Source organism: Grus americana, chromosome 4, assembly GCF_028858705.1.
Source record: "Grus americana isolate bGruAme1 chromosome 4, bGruAme1.mat, whole genome shotgun sequence".
NCBI classification, from domain to species: domain Eukaryota; kingdom Metazoa; phylum Chordata; class Aves; order Gruiformes; family Gruidae; genus Grus; species Grus americana.
In genome coordinates this window covers 34,744,753-34,771,323 of record NC_072855.1, presented here as the reverse complement: position 1 = coordinate 34,771,323, position 26,571 = coordinate 34,744,753, and the positions used below count along the sequence as shown (strand labels likewise).

At 35.6% G+C, this 26,571-nt stretch overlaps 1 protein-coding gene across 1 annotated transcript in view; it reads right to left on the bottom strand.

The window, feature by feature from the left end:
• Nucleotides 1-2,843: 2,843 nt before the first annotated feature.
• The window catches only part of MTNR1A (melatonin receptor 1A), a 60,322-nt gene continuing 36,594 nt past the window's right edge, over nucleotides 2,844-26,571 (bottom strand). Inside the window, exon 2 of the mRNA XM_054824224.1 lies at nucleotides 2,844-3,712. Within this exon, the coding sequence (XP_054680199.1) occupies nucleotides 2,844-3,712 (869 nt within the window). The remainder of the gene's footprint in view (nucleotides 3,713-26,571) is intronic.

The following is a 26,571-nucleotide window of genomic DNA, read 5'->3' as shown; positions in this document are numbered from 1 at the left end:
AGTGGTTTTGCAAACCTTACCTAAAACATACTTCAGAATGGCAGTAAATGTAAAGTTAATTTGAAGAGGGCAGCAGATATTTCTTAAATTTTTCATCCATATTAAACTAAATTCTAAAGACTAGCACTCTTCCCTCCCCCAAAGAAGAACAAGAGATTAATTTCTTAAAATTATTGCTATATTTAGCAGCTCATAACATCACCAATGTGCACATTTCTGTGATTTAGATTTAATACAAATATTTCAAAATATCAGATCTGAAAAATGCTCTCCATTTTTATTACAGGCCTATTCAATAAAATATATACCTTTGGTATAATATGTTTTATTGCATATAGCAAACCATTTTCATTATAATCAAAAATATATTTTAGCACTTGTGAATTACAGGGGACTTTAATTCCTCAGATAACCCACAATATTGGATACAGTATCTTGAACCGGCTCATAAATATGTAGACATGATAAACACGTACATTTTCTGTTGGAAATGGCAAGTGAAAGATCTTTGAGAATTCTAAATTTACTCATGATTAAACCACTTAAACTATATGCTACTTAATTAGATGCATCATAAGACATTATTTTCATTGAAAATATGCTTTAAATAAGGCAAGTTTTGTAAGAATTTAAATAGTGTTTTTTCTTACATGAAAAACTTCTTTTCTTATAAGGTGGTCATGCCTCCCTTGCTATTCTGAAATCACTACACACAAAGCAATAAAATTACAGAGCTAAGCATCCTCCAAGGATGAAATCACAGTGAAGAAAGCTGTGATATACTTTATGCTGTTAATCATGTTGTATCATATCGCATCATATGATGATACCACAATAGAAGAGAGCTGGTTATTTACACAGTGGTTCTGACTGGCAAATGTAAACAAAGATGAGTCAAGCACCTCGGCAATGCATTGACTTGCTAGGTCATCTCCGGGTTTTACAATGTTGTTCATTAGTTCCGTTGTCCACTTGACATGAGGCACCTATTTTTAAGGTAAGAAACTGGTCAGTTGATGAAGTGTTAGTGGGGTTTTCAAGTAAATATGAATCTGTTCTCTTTTAGTTCATTACTGAGTCAAGGGTACACTAATCTATGATCCAAGAAAGATGAAATGCTGTTAGATTTGTATGCAGTGTAAGGAATTATATGACATAAAGTGACCATTTCTAAGACATAGAAGCTCAAGAAAATCTCCAGTACAGCAAGTAATAATTTAAATTAATTGTTTAGGTAAAGTCCACATTTTAATATAGATTAACAGAAGTCTGATGGCTCTTCAGAAACTCTTAGTCCAGATGAAATTATTGGAATTGGCTTGGAAAAGCTCAAGTGTACTTGAACATCAGTGTAGGTATGAACACTTGAGCATTAAAAGGTATGACAGTTGGAGCACCTTTCCAGAAGCAAATGCTCCTTTTTAAGGTCAATTTGAAGGTGAATCCTATTCTTGTGAATTGCTTTTATCCACCAGAGGACTTCATTATAAGCAGAGATTCATTGTTGCAGGAGACAGCCTGTCTAGCTACTCTTCCTCACTTCACAGCATGCTTTCCCTCACTGAAGAGGTGCCTGCTGTCTGTGGAAAGTTCACATAGCAGGCCCTCTCCTGAGAGTCATGTATTCCTCCTTGTACTGGGGTCATAAGTAGCATTTTCTCCTTTCTATTATTTAAAGGTGTCTAATTCTTCTAGGTTATTAGACTATGTTCATCATTGTGGTGAACACCTATTATTTTGAAAAGCTTATTTGTGGCAGATTACAAAATAACCTATAGTCTCAGGCTATTCTTAGGAGATCAAGTTGAGAAAGATGTTGAATGTTCATCCTGTAAATATTTATCATTTCGCAGGATTTCATGAAGTTAATATTCCACTAACCAGACAAAACCGTCATCCTCACCCACTGTTCCTCTTGAATGCATTAAACTTCTTCTCACAGAGGTTTAGAACTTCTTGAACACAAGTGAGAAATAACAGTCCTCCCTCGTTTATGTTTCTAGGAGGTTTTTCCCCAGAAACTCCATGGGGCACTTCCTGATTTTGTGAATTACTCTCTTCAGAAAGAATGGTGGCTTCTATTTCTCTTCCCAAACCTCCTACACCTTTTTTCATGCCCAAAAGGCTTGAGCTGATGAATCATGACTCTCTTCTTGCTGTATATCCTCCTGCCCTTGTAGCTTTGAAGATAATCAGTCAGATATATTTTTCCTCCTAAAAGCTATTTTAAAATTGTTAAGTCAATTGAGAATGCCATTCCTAGGAGGGCTGGTGAGGCTTAATCTCCAAAAAAATGAAGAATCGTATCCATGTTAAGAGCAAAGCAATATAGGTAGAGGTACTTGTCAAACATCCTACTGAATTTTCAATTACCTTGATTTCTCATTTCACATTTCCTAATATATTTCATAATGATCTGATTTTGTCTTTTTAAAGAGATTCTCAGAGGTTTTAGAATCAGGACCATAACCTGGCCAGAAGAAGCAGGCGGAAAGTGGTAGGAATAGTTTTGTGATTTCTTTTATTGAGCAGGGCAATGTGGATACTTCTGTTTCAGTCTCTTTCTAGTTGTTTATCTCCATTGAAGGAAAAAAAAGTATCCATGCAAAATTTTGTAATTCCCTCAAGGATATCATTGTGTTGTTATATGAAAGATATACCATTGTATAATAGGATCTGTATGTCAAGGCTCTGTAACTTGAGTTCCCAAATACCATGCAAGGAATTCGATCAAAGTGCTTTCAGTGTAGAAGAGATATTTCACTATAGTATTTAACAGTAGGTCTAATAAAACAGATACGTTATTTGGATGCTGTTGAGTAACAATAATAAGATTCCCATTTTCAGACAGAGTCCACCTTCACTTGATTGTTGTTTGTAATCAATGGAGAAGGTTTACTTTTCATCCTGTCTCCAGCATCATTAGAACTGTCCTGGAAAAAAACTTTTGCTGTACAAAAAGTGACAATAATTCTCTTGTACTCTCTTCTGAAGTTCTGGTTCAGGAGTCCATATATGATAGCATTAAGGCAGCTGTTGAAATATGCCATGTAATAACTAGATACAAACAACCACTCTGGAATCTTAGGGATTACAGTTTCTGGGTTGACAGCCACAGCAAGGCCTATAAAGTTCAAAGGAGCCCAGCAGACTGCAAACAGTACAAATACCACAAACATAGTTACAAAGTTTCTGAAGTCATGTGGTTTCAGTCTGGGGTTGTTATCTGGTTTAACCCTTCGCCTTACCTGAATAACAAGGATCCATATTCTCAAGTAACAGAAAGTAACTATGGCTATGGGAAGCAGGAAATGGAAAAACACAACTGCTATTGTATATGCTGAGCTCACAGATTGTGCAAATGTACATGAGTAAATCCTGGGGTCGTATTGTAGCGATCCCACAAACAGGTTGGGCACGATAGCAACAAATGTTAGGACCCAGATAAGAAAAACATAGCACAATGAATTCTTGTCGCTGTACAGCTTGTCATATTTGAGACTGTGGCAGATATAGCAGTACCGATTGATAGCGATGCCTGTAATATTGAAGATTGATCCAATGACACTTAGGCCCATCAAGAAGCCACTAATCTGGCAGTGAAGGTATCCCAGATTCCATCCGTTGTGAAATACAGATGTCAGGACCAGCGGATATGGGTAGATTGCTACAACCAAATCTGCAACTGCCAGGCTTACCACAAACACATTTCCTGTAAAATAAATATAAAAAGGCAAATATTAGTTTTTCTTTTGCTCTCTTCTGTCACTTCTTCTCTCAATATATTAATGACCAGCCTGAGTGGAACACTTTAAATGTAATTAGTTTCTACTTTCTAGATCAAAATTCATCATCATATATCAGAAATAAGACACTCATTTTTAATCTAAAAAGGAAGTAGCTTAACTTAAAGATACACCTTTTAAAAGAAAACTCTCTTTAATTACCATGACCTAATATTTTTATAATCTCATTTATGTGGATTCTTCCAATCACACAGACTCAGAATTTATATCAAATTACAATATTCATAACTCTGAGCCTTGCTTTCATTTTAAATAGATAGCTTCTCTTGAAAAATCAGCAGAAATAATATGATTACTAATAAATTTAAAAACATTTACCTTCCATATTTAACTTAATTCCTTTTCCTTATATTACCCCTTAATTTTTCCAGTCCTGAAATGAAAATTTATTTTCCATTTGTATTTCAAGCTCACTAGTGTGACTTTTAGAGTGACTGTTCTTTAATCTGCTGGATAACACTTAACTAAACCATTGCAATTCATATTTTGGGAAGTAGCATCTTTGGAATTTTAAATAAAAATTTCTAAAAGTCTAGCTGAACACTAACTTAATTGTCTCTTCTAAATTGAGAGACATACTTTTCAGTAAAAGAAGTGGTGCTGGGCAGTGAACAAGACAGTTCCCAGAGACTAGTGATGCCACATTTTTCTCTGCCTCCCAACAGGAAACTTAAGCAATGATCCATTCCCTTGGTTATTTTTTTAATTTAAACAAAGAGGGATTATTTTAGATGGTTTTAATTCTTGATAAAACCCCTCTCTTTTCTTCAAAGACAATAGAATCTGTCATAACTATGTTTTGAATTCATCTTTTCAGCATAGATTACATATTCTTTTTTTAGCTGCTTAAATGATAACTCATCTGAATGCCTCCCAGCCATTCTAGTTTCTAAGAAGTTCACAAGATACACTGATATAGCTTTTATTCATTTTTTAAAAATAAGTACTCCATGTATTGGTCTAGTTATTCATGTCCCTATTTACAGAAGGCTACAAATGTGTATCTGTACATACATGTGTAGGTATATAAATGCATGTGTATCCACGTATACATAGGTATGTGTGTGTTTGAGATTATATTTTGGCATTCCAAGATTATTCAGTGAAGGTGAAATATGAGCTCTTATTGCAACCTGTAAGAAAATATATTGCTAGCTTTAGGTAACGTAGAATTTCATTATTAATCCAAAGTGAGCTCGGTGGACTGTTTTATGCATTTATTTTCAGCAGATAAAATACAAATAGATAAAAATAGGTTAAAAGAAAAGGTAAAAGTCTCCATGAACCAATAGGGCATTTTAGCTGCTATAATTCTCAAAACAACATTTTTTTAATATATTATCTCAAACATCTTACAATGCATATTCTCTCACTAATTGTATGCTTTAAATGGCCAGGTAGAAACATTAAATCTGCAAACACTTACAGAGAAAAACATAGAAATTATCTGGCTCAGGATGCCACTTATTCTCTTTTCTTTAAATTTTAATACATGCATGAAGTACCATATTTGATATTTATACTAATGGCAGCTGGGACAAATAGCCTCAGTTAAAAGATTGCTACACTAGTTTTCATAGATTTTGTATCTGGTTTTATAAATAACATTCTCTTGATGGTGGCTGTAGTTGTTTCTTCTTTTGCCTGGGAATTCACTGCCTGACTGAAATATACTTATCCTGAAGGCTTTGGCAGAATTCCAGATCATTTCAGCACAAATGGAAGAGCTCCTTTAAGCAGAAGACAACAAGGGAAAAAACCATTGCTTTCAGAATTTACCCTTGACACAGTGGCAAGCAATACAAGAATGGATAAAGAGACCATATGAAACTCAGAGCTTTGCATTTATATTATGAATCGAGAAGTGGAAAGTGAATGAAAAGTTGCTGTTGGCAGGTTTTTCCCCACCTGGAATATTGCAGGTTTAATGAGATGGCACCATAAAACTCCAGATGGGACAAAGAACTGGACACTTATTTAAATGTGATAATTAAAAGAATCCTATTTACATTTGCTTATATATTTTCTGCTTAGCTGGAGACTGTCTATCCCAAGCTTCTCTCCCTGCTATACGCTGAAATTTCTGCTGGTGCTCTACATTAATAATGCTAATATTAATATTATTTACACACTTGAGCCAAAAGGTTCAGCTAAAAGAGAAAAGCTAAAAGTGTGGAGAGGCTTTCCCTTTGTTGAAAGAAGACAGGTGGTACACTTTTCTCTGACTAATTTTACCAACCCTGTGCTTTGGAAAGAACTGAGTCTAGGAAGAGTAGGCGCTCTGTCTCTGAATCAGCCAAATTTCAGACTTCCACAAACTGGTGCGCCATGGTTGTCCCAGCTTATCTTCTCAGTCTGCTGCTGTGGAGCGACAAACTGTGAAAGTCTTGGAAATACAAGCTGCTTCATATGGAAATTGGTGGCTAGTAGGATATCCTGGGAGCCTGTCTTAAAAAAAAAAAATCTTGAGCTTGGAAACCAAGTCCCAGGCTGCCAGCTCACAGTTAGCATGTCAGCTGGATGACCAAAGCATTGATCTAGAAACTGCCTGGAAAACAGATACCTGCTTGCAAAGGGGACTTTTAACCTGCCTTTCAGGAAGGGTTGTCTTCAAACTTGAGTTCAGATACATTTTCCCTGAGAGCACAGATGCGTTGTCTTTAACATAGAATAGAAAATTCAAGTAAAAATTTATTTGGAATTAGTATGTTTGTTATTTATTTTGAGGTTCATTGTTTCAGACTCCGAAGTCTGATCTGAAATGATATTGAGCTTTCACATGTTGTATAATATAAGCTTTAAAATTATGGTCCTAGATTTAGGCACGTACCATTAGTGGAAAATATTGATATTCTATGAAATTCCCATATATTTAATGGCATATTGTGAAATTAAACTCTTATGCTTGTGGAACACTTGGTATTGTAGAGGTGAGTACCATAAAAAAAGATATAGGAAAAAATTAATTTTCATCTGCAGAGTTGGGTTTAAGCAGGATGTTATAAACGAAGCCTGAAGTTCCATACTGAACCCTTTAAAAAGGCACAAATGCAAAATCTTGAATAACTCTTCCTTGAACAAAAACTATTCATTCTCTTTAGAGAGTGAGATCATGTTGTTGTGAAAAAAAATGTGATTTATGTAACTAAAGAATGCATTACTGTGCATTAACACCAGTTGGCTGAACTGAGAAGGTAGAGGTTGAATTTCTTGACTTTGACATCAGTCAAATAAACTTCAGTAAAGTTAAGCAGATGATATGCTACGAATGTATGTGGGAAGAAAGATAATTTACTGGTAACCAGCTTCAGCAGGCTATGCTTTTAGATGCAGTCTAAAGCAATGTTCCATTAAATATTTTCACCACTCTTTCTGAAAAAGATGCCTTTCTGTGCAGCAAACACATAGCAACATCAGACCTACCTGCTGAAAAAAACCTGCTTTAAAGCAACAGAAAACAAACAAGTGCTCTCCCAGACAATTTGACTTTTCCAAGAGCAAAATACAACATAAACTGAGTGTAAAAACTTTGACAGATTATGAAAAAATGCTTATGGGATTAGTTGTCATGATGTCAAAATAAATATAAGATAATCAAATAAGTACATGATGTAGTTGGTGTTATGCAAATACAAGTAGCAAGATGTATCTGCATAACATAGACAAATTACTATGTGGGTTGTTACTCCCCTAGATTTAGCGCTAAGTATGTCCTGCAGTTAATGGGAATTAGAAAGGTTCCAGAAATTTCTAGCAACTTAAATAAGTGCAGAAAATTAATGAGAAAAAATTGGCAGTTACTTAGTCTAAGTGGTGCTGAATGCCTCCCATAGACTTAGACTGGAGGGCTGAGCACTTTGCCAGCAGATGAAAAAGGACGAATTCTTTCTGCAATATTAGGAGAACTGGTCTGCAGACCTCTTTCCTCAAGTTTTAAGACTATGAAGTATTTTAATTCTTCCAAAACTTTTAGCTTGGGAAAAAAAAATATTGTAAAAAAAGGGAAACAGCCTATCTATGGAACAACATAACAATGTTTTAAAGGGTTACGGACTCCAGCTAGAATTTTTTGGAACTAAGGAAATCTGAATGAATTTTAGAGAAGATCTCATTTTGTTGGCAACATTGGTAAGGCTACTATTTCTCCTCCTTTTTTTCCCCAAGATATTTCTGTACCTTCTAATATGGGTGCCAGGTCCCTGTTTCTGTTCACCTATTTCAAATTATTTCCCCTATAAATAACGTATTGGCTTCTTACAACAAATGCTTTCCAGACACCATCATGTTGCTACATTTCGAACTATATAACAGTACGTTTCCTGTTTACACATTAGTGCTTCAGGTTGCACTAAATTTAGCTAAGAAGAATATAGAGACTTTATGCTAACTGGAGATGCTTTTGCTTTTAGGTAAGACTAAACAGTACCTGCAGCTATCATTGAAGTCACGTACAAAGCTTTTGTTTCAGTGGCTATTGACTCAGACCTCTAATGTTTACTTGTTAAGTATATCATTAAGGAACGAAGATAGTGTAAACATTTGCAGTGGTGGACCAGTTACAAGATCAAACTTAATTTCTACCTACCAGGTCCATGCCATTCTTATCTACTGTCTTCTTATTGCCTGTCAGATATTTCCAGATATGCTAACAGTCGTTTCTGATTGTTTCACAACTAGGCTTAATTAACAGGATGCTTTCCTATAAATTTAGAAACAGTTTTCTAGAATTTGTAATATATTCAAATTTAATATTGCCAAGATTGTTATGTCCACAGTTTTTATATATTTAATGGTGCCAAAGTTTTTATTTACATTTTAAAGCACTGATTTCTGATCACTCAAATACTTCTACTGATTTTCTTCAAGGATAGCTTAAAGATTTTTTTTAGCATTTTGAAACGTTTCTTGGTAATCCAGTCCTTGCTCAGAATGTGAATCTGGGGTTTTATGGTGATAGCTGAAGACAAGACCAAGATTAGGTGCATGCCAATGAATGCCTGCAGCAAGAAGTAGAAAATTTAAATGTGGTACCTTATAGTTATAACTGAACACAGGATCATACTAATGCATCTAGCAAAAGTGACAGCATTGATAGATAGCTGGCAAAACACTTGGTTTATGAAACTAGTAACTCCCCTTCACAACTGAATGATAGAAGCAAATAAGTCTCTGTAGGATATGTCATCACATGAAATAAGGCATTGGGCTAGATTATGAAGAAAGCAAAATTAGGAGGCTAAGCATAATATTCAATACAATATGCTTCATTTTACCACTAAGAGCTGAACTTTGTCCTTAGAAAGACATTCCGTCAGGTGTACCTGTTGGTCATGTCTCTGCTTCTGTCATGGCTGTTTCCATGCAAAAAGTGGTGTCTCAATGGCATGTTAACATTAAATTTGTTTCATATTCCAGGAACATTTCTGCCCTGAATGTTGTTCCATTAGCACTGGTATTTCACTTTTAAAACTTCACAAGCAACTACAAAATCAAGGAGTGAAAGCTGGTTTTGTAAGTGCCTAATCAAATTTAATAAAATATTCTTGTTCATGTACCTGGAGACAGAGCTTTTAGCTCTACAGGCTCAGTACTTCTCCCCGGGACCTTAACCAGTCATAATGTTTCAAGAAAAGGAAAATCTATCCATAATCTTTCTAGGATCAATTTAATATTGGAAAGTTGCTGTATCTGGCAGCACAATTTGCGATTCCATGAAGGTCACGTGCAATAAAAATTATTAAATAAAATACTTGTAAGTGGGGTCAATAGCCACTGTTTCTTAGGCAAAAATCCCAAAGCCAGGTAAGGTTAACTAGACAAGCAAGCACACAGATAGTCCCAGCATCACTGAAGAAAAATTTGAAAGGTTTAAGAAACTAACAGTCCTTGCAGCTCAGCATCAAAATGGCACAAAACAGCTGAGCAGAAACGTAGGAATAAATATTACATAAGCTGCAGTTACTCCTGGGAGCATCATTCACTTTACAGATCATAATATCAACTCCCTTAGATCTGAAAAGCCTATTTTTAAACTAAAGGCACTATTTATAAACCTGGCCTGAATCAAGAAGTCCACGTGCACATTAAATTTGAATAGCGTGATGGGCCTGTGGGTTTTGCTTCTCATTAGCAAATTAACCCTGATGCTGCAGGTTGTGATGCAGGGAAATTTGAATTGCTTAAAGCCCACAATGAACCTTTTAGCTTTAAGCACATGCAGGAAAACCATTCTCTTTCCTTTTAAGCTGAAAAAAGACCTTGTATCATTCAGCTATTTTCTTAAAATCTCATTTAAATGTACACCCCTGTCACAAAATAGAAAGGATTTTCAGACCCTCTATCATCTAGTCGGGGCACTAATGAAACCAGATGTGTAATTACAGACATGGCAATTGCCTACAGCTGTGATGATGTCAGGCAGGTAGCTTGTTAGCACTGAGGAGAGAGTATTAAATATTTATTGCTGGAACTCATTTATAATCTTACTAAGGTAGAGATTCTGAGTGTTCAGGTACTGCAAGGACCTAAGTAACCTCAACTTTTAACTGCAGTTGCTAGAAATTCAGGGTGCTGAATCTTGCAGGTCTGGATAGCTGGAGAACTACGTAATGGTATATTTGAGAGATATGGAAGAATAGATTTGTTAAAGACCATGTTATCAGAATAATCCATATTGTGATACTTTATCCTAGTGTGCTGTAAGTTGAAGAAAATTTGACATAATCAGCACAGCATAAATGAAAGTTCATTCTGATGCACTCTGAAAAGAAAATGTTATACTGTATTTAGATTATAATAATTATCATACAGAAACTTCCAGTGAAGCTGCAGCAACAATTTAATTTGAAATGCCTATGCCATCTTCTGGCCAAGAAAATTAGATGCATGAAAGAATAATTAGTGGAAAATGGCAGTGACGAATTCGTAATACTCAGAATAAAGGAATGGAGGATTCTGGTGTCAGGTCCAGGTTGACTGTAGCCAACCAGTATGTAGACGCGATTAAGTAGTTTTGCAGATATGCCAAATGGAATGCACTTTTCTGGGACTTTATCACCTACCATCTTTTTCTGCAGTCCCATGGCACATGTGCGAATGAGACAGCTACTGCTCTCCTTCTTACTGTCTAAAAATATTTGTCAGCGCTATTCTTGGTGGTTCAGTCATGAGAGGAAAGTGATGTGAGTTTTACTGTCAGGCAGAGAAAGGAGTTGAATCCATATGTTGGATGAGTGCTACAGACTCGGGGATGTACCTTGCCTCTGGCAGTTTTGTATGACATGTCAGGGCTGCCTTGAAAATGTCTCTTGTATTGGACCGCTCACATGATAGGAGTACTTAGTTTGTACTAGGCAGTAGATTTAGTAGGTGTATGGGATATGAATATCTCAGTACTGGCAAGACAGGCATTTCTGGGTATGCCAAGAAGGGTAGTGCTATCCACTGAATGAGTTTATGTGACGTGAAATATAAAGCACCTGAGAAAAGCAGCAGTGAAGAAAAGGCCTAGACTACCATTGCACATTTAGGCACCCAATGTAGGAGTAGACAGGAGCTGACTGACAGTCTTTCATGGACCTAAATTTAAAAATGTAGAGGTGGTCAGGGTTTGGGTCATTTTTAAGGATTTTTAAGAAGCGCAGTTTTAAAAATGACTTTAAATAATAGCAGTCAGACCTACCAGTGAGCCTCAAGATACACTCATCTTTCTGTTACGTTATGCAGTGCCATGCAATATTTTGCTTTGAGACTCTACATAGTAGGTTCATATCCAAGATATTTTGCTTTAGAAGCAGCAGCAAATTGAACAAGACTTCTGTTCTTTTATGGAAACCTCTAAAATTTTATCAGAGTAATATCTAGCTAATACGTATTTACTTTGGTAACAAGATTTTATTAAACTGGCACTGTCATACAGTTTTGTAGTTTTATAATATATACTATATGAAAGTGACTCTTGTTAAATAGGTAGTCCTGAAATTGAAGTGAACATTTCAGTATTTCAAACACTTCATTGACAAATCTCCAGTAGATGTCGATAAAATAAGTAGTTCAATTGCTGTTTGACAAACGTTTGAAGTGCCATATGCATATTTCCTGATACTCAGAATGAATATTACTATAGTTATGTGCCCCATTCAGTGTGTAAATACATGTTTTTTTCAGTTCTATGGGTGTTTTTCACCAAAACGCAAAGTCATGACAACTAATCCAGTCAGATGTAATTCTGTTTAAATCATTCGTAACTTGGAGTTTTTTTGTCCACCCAGCCAAGGGTGAACTGAGACATAACATAAAAGAGCAAGAAGGCTTGTAATGACATTGAAGTGAATGAACAAACCCTGCTGTCTTGCAAGTGGAAGTTAGAAACCAGGGCAGACAGACGTAGCGGTGGATGTCTTGAGTTCTGCGACCCTGGCTTTGGCTCTGGTATCTTCCAGGACTGTTCTTTCTACAGTTCACTGGGCTGGTGTGTTTTCAAGGTCAGGACATCTATTCCCTTTGAACATCAGCTCCTTTTACCATGATGACAATATTTCAGAGACCAAATAGATTTGCCTGAGTAACTTATCCACTTTTACAGAAGGGAATTATATTACCACTTCTGATTTGATCTTTTCTATCTCTAATTTCTATGATTCATTTGGGAGGAAAAAACTCCTGGAGAACAGCCTATTTTCCAGCAGGGTATTGCCTAGATGCTTCACAACACTAAGGTTGTCATCACAGTTCAGCAAGCTGTATGAAACCGATTAGAATAACAATACTGCTGATGTCAGAGGATCACGCTACTGAACTGCATCGCAGCACAAGCAGCTAAGAGTACTTTTTCCCCCTTCAACTGTATTTGCATTAGAGACTGGAAATAAATGGAAGGACAAAAATGGTACTATCACAGTAATGTCACAGCTCAGATAAATAAATCTAATACAGTTCAGAGACTAAAACAAATGAAAGCGAAAAAGCAGGAAAAGGCAGAGAGGGATGCTTGTGAAATATAATTGTTCTGTATTTGTACAAAATCTCATAGATCAGTCAGGATTGGTGCTAGAAAATGGGAAGATACAGCCTATTCCCTACCAAGTTCTAACATGTATTTTGAGAAAACAAGTAGGAGAAAGCAAGAGAGTGAGGTTGCAGCCACATAACTGACAGTATACTTCTATACCATATATAATAGTGCAAACATGAAATCCCTTTCCTGAAGCTCTTTGAACATCACAGTTTTATGTAACAGGATTTTGTGGCTGAATTTGTCCATAGAATTATTCACGGGAAGAAAAAGAAGTTGAAAAAACTCTCAAGAGTGCAAAATAATCCATTTTCTTTCAGTTATGACTTCTAACATTATAGGTGGTCATTCAGACAATTCCACATTTAACTATGCACTAGACACCAAAGCTAATGAAATGAGTTCTTAAAACAGTCTTCCCAGTTTTTTCTCCTAAAATCAGCATTGGTAGGACATCTGCCAGGGAACTGGAAAATAGCACTATAAAAAATATCACTTATATATAATTAAACGTGTATTTACTCTCCCTTCCTCTATCCATTCTCTATTTCTCTATTATTTTTCTTCCTTCTATTTATTCCATCATCACATCTTTTCTCTCCTTACCGCCTTACAACCCATTTCTTCCTGTCTCCCTTTCATTTCTTCATTTTCTCTATTGTGCTACAGCAAAAATCCAAAATTTGAATGGTTCCAGACTACAGGGAGGTGAGTGAAATGATATCAGTATCATGGGGAATTCACTAGAATAAGTGCTATTTTAATTGTAATAGTGGGTTTTGTTGATGAAGGTAACTGATGGTATCAAGAACTCTTGCTTTTCTATAGCATCACAAATGCATTTAGCACTGGAAACTAGAAGAAGGATGAAGAAGGACAAAGAAGTGGAACTTGTATATGCATGGCAGCAAGGCCAAGGATCTTAAAAAATGCTAAGAAATACAAATTAAACCTAAACTGGTTACACCGAGTGTCAAGAAAATTCAAAATATGACAAAGCAACAATTTTGGTTTCAGACAACTTTTTCAGAGTATGTTGGTGTGAGAGATCCATTCAGGATTGCTGCAGCAAGCAATTAAAATGATAGCCCTGACAATATAAGTGTGTTAAAAGCTTAGAAGCATTAGTATATTTTCCCCCTTTGTATTATTTTAAATAACATGGATTTATATATATGATAGATTTATAAGAAATTAAGGAAGTAGGTAGTTTATTCATTATTACCGTGATTCATACAGGTAATTAAGTATCACATTTTAGCCCCTGTATAGTATAATTGACTCAGAAACAATGTTTGTTTACTTATATTAGATGTGTATTTTAAAATAGCTTGCCGATTAAACCTCAGGCTACAGCTGAAATTTTGTATTAAAGGAGAAAGCATGAAGGCATTGCACTACTTTAAGTAAAACCTGTATTTAAAATCTGTATTTTAATTTGTATCAAAAAGTTGGGGGAAATATATAATTTCTCTGCACCTAAACTTTTTTTTTTTCTCTGAAGATCTAATTTCTAGTGCTCTAACAGAACTAAAATGGATTTGGACAAAACAGTTTCTCAGTTTTCTAATACTATCCCCATTGCTAGTACCAATAGTCTATAAAGATCTTAAGATAAACTTTAACATTTATGACATTTGAATGTCCATAAAAATACCTTCATTTATTTTAAGGCTTCTCAGGATTCTTATCTTTGTACAATTTAGTTTCTTCATTACCAAAGCAACTGGCAATACGGATAAAAATAACAGGGACAAATTGACCATAAAGAATTTATAGAACTTTAAAAAATATTCTTAAGTCATTATTGCTTTAATTCTTCAGACAAATAAAGACACAAGGGTTTTTTTCAGTATTTCTTCTGGGAAATAGACACTGTGACTTCCCTGCAGGCAAACAGTGAAGCTACCCTAAATTCATACCAATAGCTTTACAATATACAATGATATCAGGAGTACAGATGCACATGTGCATCAGCTAGTTTTCTGCAACAGGATTCATGATGGTGTTTAAAAACAATAAAATAGTTTATATAATTTTAAATATAATATTTAGAACAAGAATTATAATCCTACCTCAGCTTTTCATAGTACAAAACGTTTGGAATGTCCTCCATTTAGGCATCGCAACCTACAGGTCAACTGATAGTTACTGCTTATGACAGAATAAGACATAATCGTCACAGAATCATAGAATCATAGAATGTCCTGAGCTGGAAGGGACCCATAAGGATCATCAGTCCAACTCCTGGCTCCACACAGGACCAGCCAAATCAGAGCATATGTCTGAGAGCGTTATCCAAACGCTTCTTGAACTCAGTCAAGCAGGAAACAGGACTCTTGGCTTGGATATACTGTTATACCTGTAGTTAATGAATATATCTCCACTTAAATCTTAACTGAATAATCTATTTTTTGCTATCGGACTGAATGATAAAACTTCCACAGATGTTGACTATAGTTTGACCGGGCTCTAGAAGTTACAGTGAGGAGGGGAATTCATTTATTGCTTGTTGCTTTCTTTTTTTTTCCTGCATGATTAGATTTTTCACACAACACAATAAATTTTCCAAGCAATAATTATTTGAGAGAAACTAGTGAGATAAATAGGTATGATTGCCCTTTGACATCATAGAAGACTTCAGATATTTCCACAATGTACCCTGATGAGCTTATGTGAGGTCAACCTCTTAAAGGACTTTCCTTCTCTTTAATAAATACGGACATACAACTCCAAAAATTTTCAATATCCTCTTGGTTAGTTAATTAGCAAATACATGACTTTTATATTTAATGCTTATTAGAAATGAAATGCAGTTTGGATTTGTGCCTTTTATCTTAAAAGTATTAAATGAAGTTCTTTACTAAGAAGTCACTTACGTGTAATTTAGCATGCTAGTGAATTTGCCAAACCATTGTGTCCTTAGAAGTAGGCTTTTGACTAGAAGTAATTGTCTAAAATAATGATTTAACTAACTTCACTGACTTCAGAGAACTTGAAGTAGTGTAAGTGAGCAAATAAGTGGCTCCATGGATTGAATATATCTCATAATTTTATTATTGAATTATTATTTCTCTCCGTCTTGTTTTAGTTACTTACCTGTTATTCTGGGTTTTTTCTTTCATGAAGAGTGATGTGGAATTTTTCAGAAAGCATTTATTTTCCTATCATTTAAGTCTAAACTGTCTATTTATCAACAAATGTAGTCAAAGGACAATGAGGCTATGGCAGTAACTAATAGGAAAGAAATATATAAATGCCGTTGACTTTCAGTACTTACATATGTCTTCAGAACTTATCACTCAGGGTTCTTACTTAACCTGTAGCACCAGAAAAATCTGTCCAGTATGATGAAATAAATTGCTGAAACCAATACTTGCTGTCAAAAGTATTGGATCTTTTATTATGGTAATTTCAGTATGGTAGCATTCAAAAGTTTTGTTATGATATCTCAGCTGAAGTATTTGTACCCACTGATTATTTTTTTTTATGACTCAGAAATATCCGAACTGCTCACCTTGAGAATCCAAACACAATTTGTAAAATCAAGTTCAATACCTCTAGTGCAAAAAATGTGAAACCTTTCTCTGTTTGAAAATAAAATATATTTGGAAAACTATATCACCAATATAATCTTAGTCTTTAACATTATGTATATATTAGCTGTTGGAGCTCCTTTACTTTTTTAATGCCATTTTTTCCTCTTATACTCCTTTCTATCTTTGTTTAAATGTTAGAGCGAATCTTACAAAAAAAAAAAAAAAGCTTTTAAGCAAGCTGAAAAGCTAAATATAGACAGCTAAAAATAGTATCCTTTCAAATATTCAGTAAAAACTTTGCCTGTTCTCCCTCTGAACCCTACTCCTGAGTTCTTCATCTTTTTTTAGGTACAGTTTTTAGTGTGCCAACATACTTCATTATTTAACAAAAATTAACAAACCTGAAATCAACACTTCTACTTAGGAAGCTATAAATAAAGAAGGCACCCCAAAAAAGTTGGGATAATCATCTCAAGGAATATTAAAAAAAAAAAAAAATCCCTATGCTGAAAGGATGCCAGAAAGAAGAGGTTCTGTACAGTCAGTGTATGTCAAAGATACAGTGTATTTATATTGTGTTGCAAAACCTGACATGAGGTTTATTATGAAAAGCGTAGAGTGGTGAGCAAGTGGTAAGGCAGCCTTAGCTTCAGACAGCACTGAACAGTCCCTTTGCTTTTCTTTACTTTGGTCTATTAGGGAATAATCACCTCATTTTTTAAACATTATCCTCGTAAAATGTTCTACAGGTGACTGAATGCTATAAAAAAAGGGGGAAAAAACGTGTCTTCCACATCTCAGCTAAAGCCTCCTAGATTTTCTTACTTTAGTCTCAGAAATATCTGTATTTAGCTTTGTACGTGAAAAGATTCCTTCATCAGTTTTGAAAGTGAAAGATGGCTTGGGCTCCTCAGAGCGCCACTTTAGCTGTTTCCATGTATGAGCACAAAAGTGTCTGCTTTAGCAGATTAATGGATTTTGTAAAGCAACAGTAGAAGGGCTTCCCCAAAAGATCTCAAAATTCTTCACTCTTTCAAAATATATGTAAACCCAGACTAACAGCCTTCATTTGTGTGAAGTAAAACTGGCCGATCCGTGATACAGAAGGAACTATTTTGGTGACACGTAAAAAAACTCCTTCAAACTCTTTTATTGAAATTGTGTGTGTCAGTTGCAATCACTGATGGGTAGTAGTGTTATTATATTCATTTCCTGATAGACTTGAATACATATTTTAGGAAAGTCCAAGGGGATTTTTTTTATAAATTCCAATATCTGGAATAGGACAGTGTCAGTTCTTTATGTTTTTAGGTACATTTTCTTAACAAGGTCAAGCTTCCTCTAAATTTGGTGTGGCAGGATGTTGAGCTGGTCAGAGCTTTAAAATAGATCAATTAACCTCCAAACAGTGAGCTTGATGAAGAAAAACATTTAATACAGAGAAGAATAAAAATAAACTGGTTTCTCCCTGCCTTTTTTGTTCTTTCAAGGCAAATCCTTTCTTCCAGGACTGATTTCAGTCAGTTCAAGGACTTTGATGGTCTCCTGTGGTCCTCTTCTCCCCATTTCTTAGGCCTGATCTGTTTTCTGTTCTTCTCAGCCATCTCAGTCCCTGCTGTAGCTGCAAGCTCTCCTCTTCTTGATGCCTTCCTGTGCCTGGTCTTCTTCTTGGCCAGTGCTTGCTTTTATAAACCCTGCTCAGCTGCTTCTGAGAGAGCACCATCTCCCCTTTCTTTTGGGGGATCAACCTCACCTAGATATGCCTTTACTAACAGAATGTAGCACACAGAGTGAGAAAAAAGGGAAACACATACCTTTAGTTGGACTTAAGGGAGAAAAGAACAGTAGTTAAACTTTTCATCTTCAAGCCAGTTCCTGAAAAGGTCTCTTTTAAGTCAGCATGGAATTAAAAACCTATGCCAAACTGCCAAGTAGGAATCAGATATTAGCTTCTTACTATTTCCCTCCACCAAAGAGAGAATTTGATTGTGTTCCACAGACAAAGGATGCACCAGAGTCCATTTTTTTTGGTGTCAATTTGCAGTGGTTGGCTTGGTTTCTTTAATCTGTTCTAGGGAATAGTTTTTTATGGAACGAACTCTGTAGCTCCATGTTCCATACCCAGCTCTGAGTTTTCTTTGTAGTAGACAAGGAGTAGAAAAAAAAAAAAGAAGAAAAATGTGAGCACCTTCACATAAATCCAACAAATTGCTCTAAATATATTTTTGTTACAAGTCAGAGAATCTACCCCTTATCACATCTCTAGAAGGAAATGTAGCTGATCATTTATTTACTATCTCAAGTAGGACCAGCACTAAACGGCAGACACAGGACTGGATTTTGTCCCTGCCTCATTGTGCAACTTTATAATCCCTTTTTGTCCTACAAAACTATACTCTTCCCTAGCATTTGTATTCCTCCTTTCCTCAACTTTTTCCCATATTCCTCTTTTCCAATATCTGTGTATTATGTATTTCTAATCACTCTGTGGAAAAAATCTGTATTCTCAGTGTTACATATGCATATTGTATCAACAGTATACAGTTAAGAAAAACCACTTTTTTTTAATTTATTACTATATTTACATTGCTGTCTTCATATAGATAATTAACATTTAACATACAGAAATCAACTTTTTTGTGACAATGAAGCTCTCCTCCCTGTTCTACCTATATCTGAATGAGCAAAACCAGGCTACAATGCACAGGCTGCTAATCACCCAAGAATGATAAAATTCTGTTATCCTTAAATGACATAGAAATTATATTTCTGCAGTTTATTGTAACAATTGGGATTGTAATACTAATTAGTTGCATGAACGTTTGTTCAGCATCCGGTTTGTTGTTGAAAAGTGCTAGAATCCAAGCAGCAGAGGCTTCCTTTTCACAGTGAACTTGGCTGCTCTTGCTCTTTTTCTGGAGAGACTTTCTACAATATAGTTTCCTGGGGGCAGGAGAGAAGTGGAGCAGGTCTTTCACAATTGCATCCAGGAGCTAAAGCTCAGCATGGTAGTTTAATATGTTTAACATGCTGACATTGTTTTCTGTGAATATGTACATGCATATATGTAATATTTTGATCTATATGTACTGCTTGTATCAGTCAGCAATTATTGATTTGATACAGCTGAACAGATATATTCCTATATAGACATGTAATGACGACTATTGAACAAATATGGGCCATACAAGGCTGGAAATAATCTTAGCTATATTGTGGAAAAGAAGCATGGACTGCTATGCATTTGTGGTTCCCTAAGTAGGGAAGATTATTTGAAATCACTGTTGCCTTTCGTTCATAATGAAATTGAAATGTTAATGTAAATTTGATTATAGTTAGTACAAGATTTAAGGTGTAAAAATCATGCTATCCATAAATTCAAATTACAAAACAACCTCAATGCAACTTCTGTTAGTTGTACAAATATAGAGCATTTGAACTATGGTTTATAGTATTAAATGAGTGCATTAGTATTTTTAATATGATAAGCCTATCATTCATATATTAAATAATTCTCTGAGAACACCAGTTAATATACAATGATCTTTTAGTGTTCCCTACAGCCCCCTTGCTCACTGAGACTATTAATCTTCATAAAAATGAAGAGAGGGAATCCCAATCCCAAAAAAGTGCCAATGACAGAAGCCTAGTGAAATTAAGCTCTTCAAGGAAGACACCTGCAATTTTCCATTAGCAGTAATAGCTGCATTGTATTATTTTAGTCACTTTATCCCAAGAAAAAATAACTACAGTGAGTTCAAAGCAATGCTTTTCTAGAAGAAAATTCTGAGAAGAAATAGAATTAAAATACTAGCTGTTGGCTATTTAAAATGTTGCCATAGTCGACTGCTTCAAAAATTTTTAAATCAAATTCAGAAAAAGTAGCATAATTACAAAAAACTTTAATGGGATTTGAACAGCTGTATTTTTCAAATTCAGCATAGTATCTTTTTACGTTTTAACATACTGATTCATTATGATGCAGTCTCCAAAATTAACAAATCAAGCATAAGCTGTTTCCTTGTAAAGTTAACTATTCTGCAAATGGAATTATTTGCACTCAAGTGTGTTTAAGAGTGAATAAAAGCACCCCAACAGATTTACTCATATAAAGTACTAAACAAACCTTTGAAGCAAATTCAAGGGTAAAACCCCAGATATCTCAACTCTTTGGTTTTCCTGGCAAGAAGAAAATAAAGAAAATAAAATAGTGCTTTTTACAGAAAGCAGAAATATTTCCCTAAGCTGAACTTTGTTTGCAGAAATAACTTGAAATTCTATGTGGAAAAAACTCACACAGAATACAGAGAAATGGGTGATAGACCTGTCCCTCACTCTGGAAGATATGTTTCAGAAAAATTGCTGACTAAGTGTTTATGTTAAGTGTCTTTTAGACACTATATACTTTTGCTGATGGATGGTGCTTTGCCTTGCTATATTGTAAGGTCACTGCTTACTGTAGAACTTCACCTAGTTTTCACAGTTCATTTTCTGAGCAAAGGTATTATTTTTTAAAAATCTCATAATTACTAGGCTGGATTGAGAGGTTAATTTAAAAATCCTAACATTTAGTACAGCCCACTTTGTGTCTTGTGCATTTTGCTAAAAGGTCAGAAAAGCAAACCTATTTTCAAAAGAGTGGTGGCATTCATAAGGACAGAGCTGTAACAAATTCTGGGCTTCCAGTAATCTTAAGAGAGCTGCAGCATGGCCATGTCCAGCCTGACCTGAGCCAGCAGAAAATATTGAAGATATATAACTTCTGCAGACAGTAAATTAATGGATTGCTTCCAAACTGATGCTGGCTTTTTGTCATTCTTCTTCCTTCTCTGTTCTTTGATTTCTTCTTCCCTTCCTCTTCCCTCAGTTTGAGAAACAAGTAATGGAAAACATGTTAGCTCCAGAAGATGAGCTCTGCTTCCAGGGCACAGATGCTCCAAACCCAAAAGGAATGAGGCATTTGGAGATACCTTAATCACACTAGGATCAACTCTTTCGCTTCCTTTCTTTCTCTTACTGATAAATTGCTGGTGGATTATATATGGGGAAAGAGAGTCTCTGAAGAAAAATGTTTCATATTCCCTAGACTAGTATATGTGAAAGGATATCACAGCGTCTATCGCTCAGTGATGGACAGCTTCTTGTCCTGAAGTTTTCATGTCATGCAGTTAAGAAAAAATAGGTGCCTTTGCCAATGGCATGTGTCAAGCTAAAGTGAATTTGATTGTATTTCTTATATAGCTGCTGGAAATCTTCAGAAACTATAATATAAATATCCTATACTGGTGATCTTGACATTGTAAACACATGGCAATGTCTTATGGAGGTTGTACTAGAATTACTACAAAAAATATTACAGTTGCTACATATTTGAAAGAGTAAAAAAATCTGTATGTTCTCTAGCAGAAGTTTACCTCAAATCTACTTCCAAATTTTCTGGTATATTTTATTCTAACTGGCAAATACTTTATATGTTATTTAATGTTGATGCCATCACTGAAGTTAACAAATCTGTCAAGTCTGACATCTTCTTTTGTAAAGTTAACTGTTCTGTGAATAGAAATGACTTATTTGCTCTCGGTTGTGCTTCAGAATGAATACAATACCGCAGATTCACTAGTCTGAGTGAATCTTCCAGTGATAGCCCTGTATTCTTATGGCACAGACCCGCCACAAAAGAAAACAAAAAGTGAAAGATCCAGTGTCTGTGCTAATATGCATTCGTGTTACCATCTCTAAAAAGGGCTCCACGCTAGAGGGGAATTGTAACTGCGATGATCATTGCAGGAAAAGTACCGCTATTGGATATGTGTTCACCTTCTGGTACATTCAAGACAAACAGAGGTGATTCTGTTACATGCCATTTCTGTGTCTTTACTTTCAGGTCCAATTGGGTTTGCTTGAGTTAATCGACACAATCACAGTAACTCTGAGGAAACCATACAGCTTTACAGGCACTGAGAATAAAGCTGTTTTGCAGTTTCTCAAATTTAAAGTCACATACATTTGACAATGTGTCCTTACCAAGGCCTAAAATCAATCATTACTATTCTCCCATAGACTTTCCAAAAAACCAGACAGATATGCTATAATTTTATTATATTGAAATCTATCCTATTATTTCAGCATAATACCTGGGTGAAAATAGAAACTCTTACTAAAAATGATGCTCACATCCTTGGCAAGTTTAACTTTTAACTTTTATTTAACAAACAAAATCAAACAGCAGGACCATTTTTAGATCCATGCCTGTTGCATTTTCAGAGTCAAGAGAATATAAATAATCAACTGTTTCTCTGGCCTCTTTCTCAGCTATATTGTTCTTTGTATGTGCAGACACTGGGTAATAATGTTCTTTAAGTCACCTCATCTATCATTATGAGACATCCAGATATCTTGGTCCTTGGCTATTTAGGAAGAATATGCACCAAAAAAAAGAACTCAAAAAAGCATGTGTAATTCTCAATTCATAATGACATATGCTACCTACTCTAATATAACCTCAGAGGTTACAGTATTTCACCATAAGAACAACTTTCTGTTCTATAACCGGAACAGATGTTCATTTTATGAAACATTGAGCTTCTAGGGGTCTATTTATTTCTGGTACTCATAAATCCCAAGCTATTGGGACCTGCAGCAGTTGAACATATATGAAATTTCTGGCCAGTTGTTTGAGCTGTGAAATGATAATTTTTATTTATTTGCTACGCACATAATACTATAGTATTTCAGAGGATATTGTAATTATGTCAACAGTTGGAACCCTGATCATTAGCAACATTTTATTTTGGCTCAGATGTTACTCTGTATATTTAAATTAAAATAATTTAAAAAAAAAGAGAGAGAGTTTATAATTTAGGAAAAAAAATCTTTATTTTCTTAGCCACTATTGCTAATCCATACTACTTTTCTTGGTAGATGATGGTGAACTGCAACAAGGAGCTATACGCTGAAAATAATAAACAGTCCTGGTAATCAGCTAAAACAGAATGACTCAGTGTAAGATCTGCATGGAGGGAAGAGACAGACAGTAGAGGTAAGTTGTTCAGGGTCCTCAAGGCATGTCTGTTAGCCACAATATGCCTAGATACTTAATATAGACAGGGATCAAGGTTGGAGGAATTTTACATAAGCTTCTAAACCCTTTCCTTCTCCATTAAGCTAGAAAGTGTACAGATAAAGGCTTTGGTTCAGGTCCAGATCATATCTATATGCAGAATATTTCTCTGGAATTAATCACATCCAAGGGAGACTAAATCTTCAGGATCTTCAGTTACTTTTAAGTTTTTCTGAGACAAAATGATCAAATCTGTCTGAATTTGCATATTTGACAGCAGAATTCTGCCCACTGATTTTTTGAGAGTTAGTAGCATACTAATGAAACACTCTGCAAAGACCCAGCCAGAGCCATCATTAGAAACGTGTTTTATTTCATTCAAGGATGCCATTAATTCAGTGAATAATTTTGCCATAAAGAAGATTTCTGTTGCTTCATGAAGTTTAAACTTACATTTGTAATATGTTTTTAAAAAATCCAAATAGTTTTCAACTGTGGATTAAAATATATGGGAAGACGTTATTCTAGGCACTTCTTTTCTCATGCAATAAATTACACATAGTATATACATACCTGCCAAGCTCCACTCATTTCAAGTGAGACTAATAACCAGCACGCTCTCAAAATTCAATGCTCAAAGAAAAGTCAAGTATAAAGGAGTGATGACATCTCTAAAAAACCAAAACTTTGTTGGAAAAGCAGATGGGTGTCCAAGTTGAAGTCATGAATCTTTTCTGAGCCAATATTCTGTAAATTTAGCATTCCAAATGTGCATCCATGAATGGGTCCACAAAAATATTTTAATAAAGTAGTAACTTAATGATTTGCACACACTGCAGCTCTCTGCGCTCTCTCCTCATAATGCTTGCGTCTTTAGTTTAAATGCATTCCATCTCCAAAAGATCACAGGAGAGATGAATTGTGAATATGCAGAAGTAAATAACTGGATGTTTTTGATTTTTGGTAAGAGAAATTATATATTGGATACCAGTTGATCAAGTAGTCACTAGTCTTCCCTCTCAAAAAAACCTCCAACAAATTGAACTTATCTACAAAGTACTTTTTTAAAAAAAAAAAAATTACTATAGAAAACTCTTTAATAGTGTTCCAAAATGGACCAAATAAGTGTACAAGCAGCAACTTAGTATATGGTAGCACTGAATCTTTACCATTACTTTTTAAACTAGGGTGTTATGAAAGCTGTGTGTAATATTTGACAGTGCTTAGTGTGCTATTCTAAGGAGTAAGCAAACACACTTCCTGCACTGTAAGCTGCAGTGGAAAGATGGCTCTACATCTTCTATAAAAGAAGTACTCTCCAACCTATTTCTTAGCCAGGACACAGACATCACTATGATTCTTACTACTATGTGGGGAACCGACCGAAATAGTCTGCAGGCAATTTAGCTGCATTTGAAATGGCCCTAACATACGATATAGACTTCAGAAAGGACCATCCAGCTGTGCTAGGAGTATGCATAATGTAGGCTTTAATTCTGTACATACAGAACAAATGTTTAGTCTGGCTACACAACCAACATATAACATTTGTAGAGTGGGTTTAGTAATTATTTGACAGTAGAGGCAACAGTGTCAAGAAACTGCAGGAGATTAAATCATAGCCCCTTTTTATAACTTTAGTTCAAATTTTGAAAGTTGCATTTAATGTTTTGACTCACATTGTCCATAAATTTTAACTAGAATTGGCCATCTAGCAGCTTGAAGTGGCTTTACAAATATTACCCATCAATTACTATTTTACTCTAACAGTAGCTTGTGTTAAACTGTCCTAGCTGTTATATTAGATGCTATCCTGAAGTTGCTGGGTTAGAACCAAAATGACAGTACAAAAAAGAGTAGAGGAAAAATATTTTCCCATCTATACGGAGAAAGCATAGTAGATTTCTGGAAATTTTTCATATTTTATACCTATTGATAGTCTTTTGCTGTACAGACTATGATGAAAAACAAGATGAGGTAAAATCTAGTGACAAATAATGGGGTAGCAGAAGGATCAAACTTGGGTTCTAAACATTAAGAAATCCTATTTTTTTATGTAATATCTTTAGATATCATAAAGCCTCAAGAAAAATGCTTTAAAGACACTCCTGGATGACCCCTTTACCAATGCCTGAAACTTTTAAATCAAATTCGAAAGAGGATCTCTAAGACGCTGCTGCAAAGTTTCTACAAGTTGCGTGAAAAATTATAGCTGGCTGAAGGAATAGATAGGCAAGCCAAGGGCCCAAGGTGATGGGAACAGAAGGGACACAGCAATCAACAAAGCACCAGAGTTGAAGTGGAATCCTTTTGAGCATAGGCATGTAAAGAAGGAAGTGCCTGCAGACCAGCCTTGAGGGCAAAGCTCTCAAGCCTGTACTGGGGAATTAGCACACTTGTGTGCCTCTCTGAAATCCCTCTATGGCTTACATGGCTGGAGTGCTACAGTGGAGGTAAACAGGCTTTTTAGGAAGGGCAGGCTGAGAAGGCAAGGAGAGAGAGTTGCCCTTCATAGAATCATAAAAACATGAAATTGTTTTGGTTGGAAAAGACCTTTAAGATCATCAAGTCCAACTGTTAACGTAGCACTGCCAAGTCCACCACATGTCATTATGTGACAGAAAGCAACTGGAATGCATGGAGCCCTGCCTTGGGATAGGTCAGGAGTCAGTTGAGAGCTTATGGGTGAGGATCAGTGGGCAGACAACATGGCCTGCTGTAGTTGCTATCTGCTACAGACCTCCTGATCAGAAAGAAGTAGATGAGGTTTTCTTCAAACTAGATGAGGCCTCCAAACAACTGATAGAAGTCTAACATTCACAGGCTCTGGTCCTCATGGAGGCCTTCAACCACCCTGATACCTGTCAGAAGGACAATACAGCAGGGCTCAAGCAATCTAGGTTCCTCAAGTGCACTGAAGACAGTTTCCTGGTGTAAGAATTGAGGACCCAACAAAGAAAGATGCTATACTAGACCTGATACTTATGAACAAGGAAGAACTTGTTGGGAACTTGAAAGTCAGAGGCAACCCTAGATGCATAGGCCACGAGATGGTGGAATTCAGGATCCTAAGAGAAGGAATTCAGCCTAGAGAAGAGAAAGCTACGTGGAGACCTTATTGTGGCCTTCCAGTACCTAAAGGGGGCCTACAAG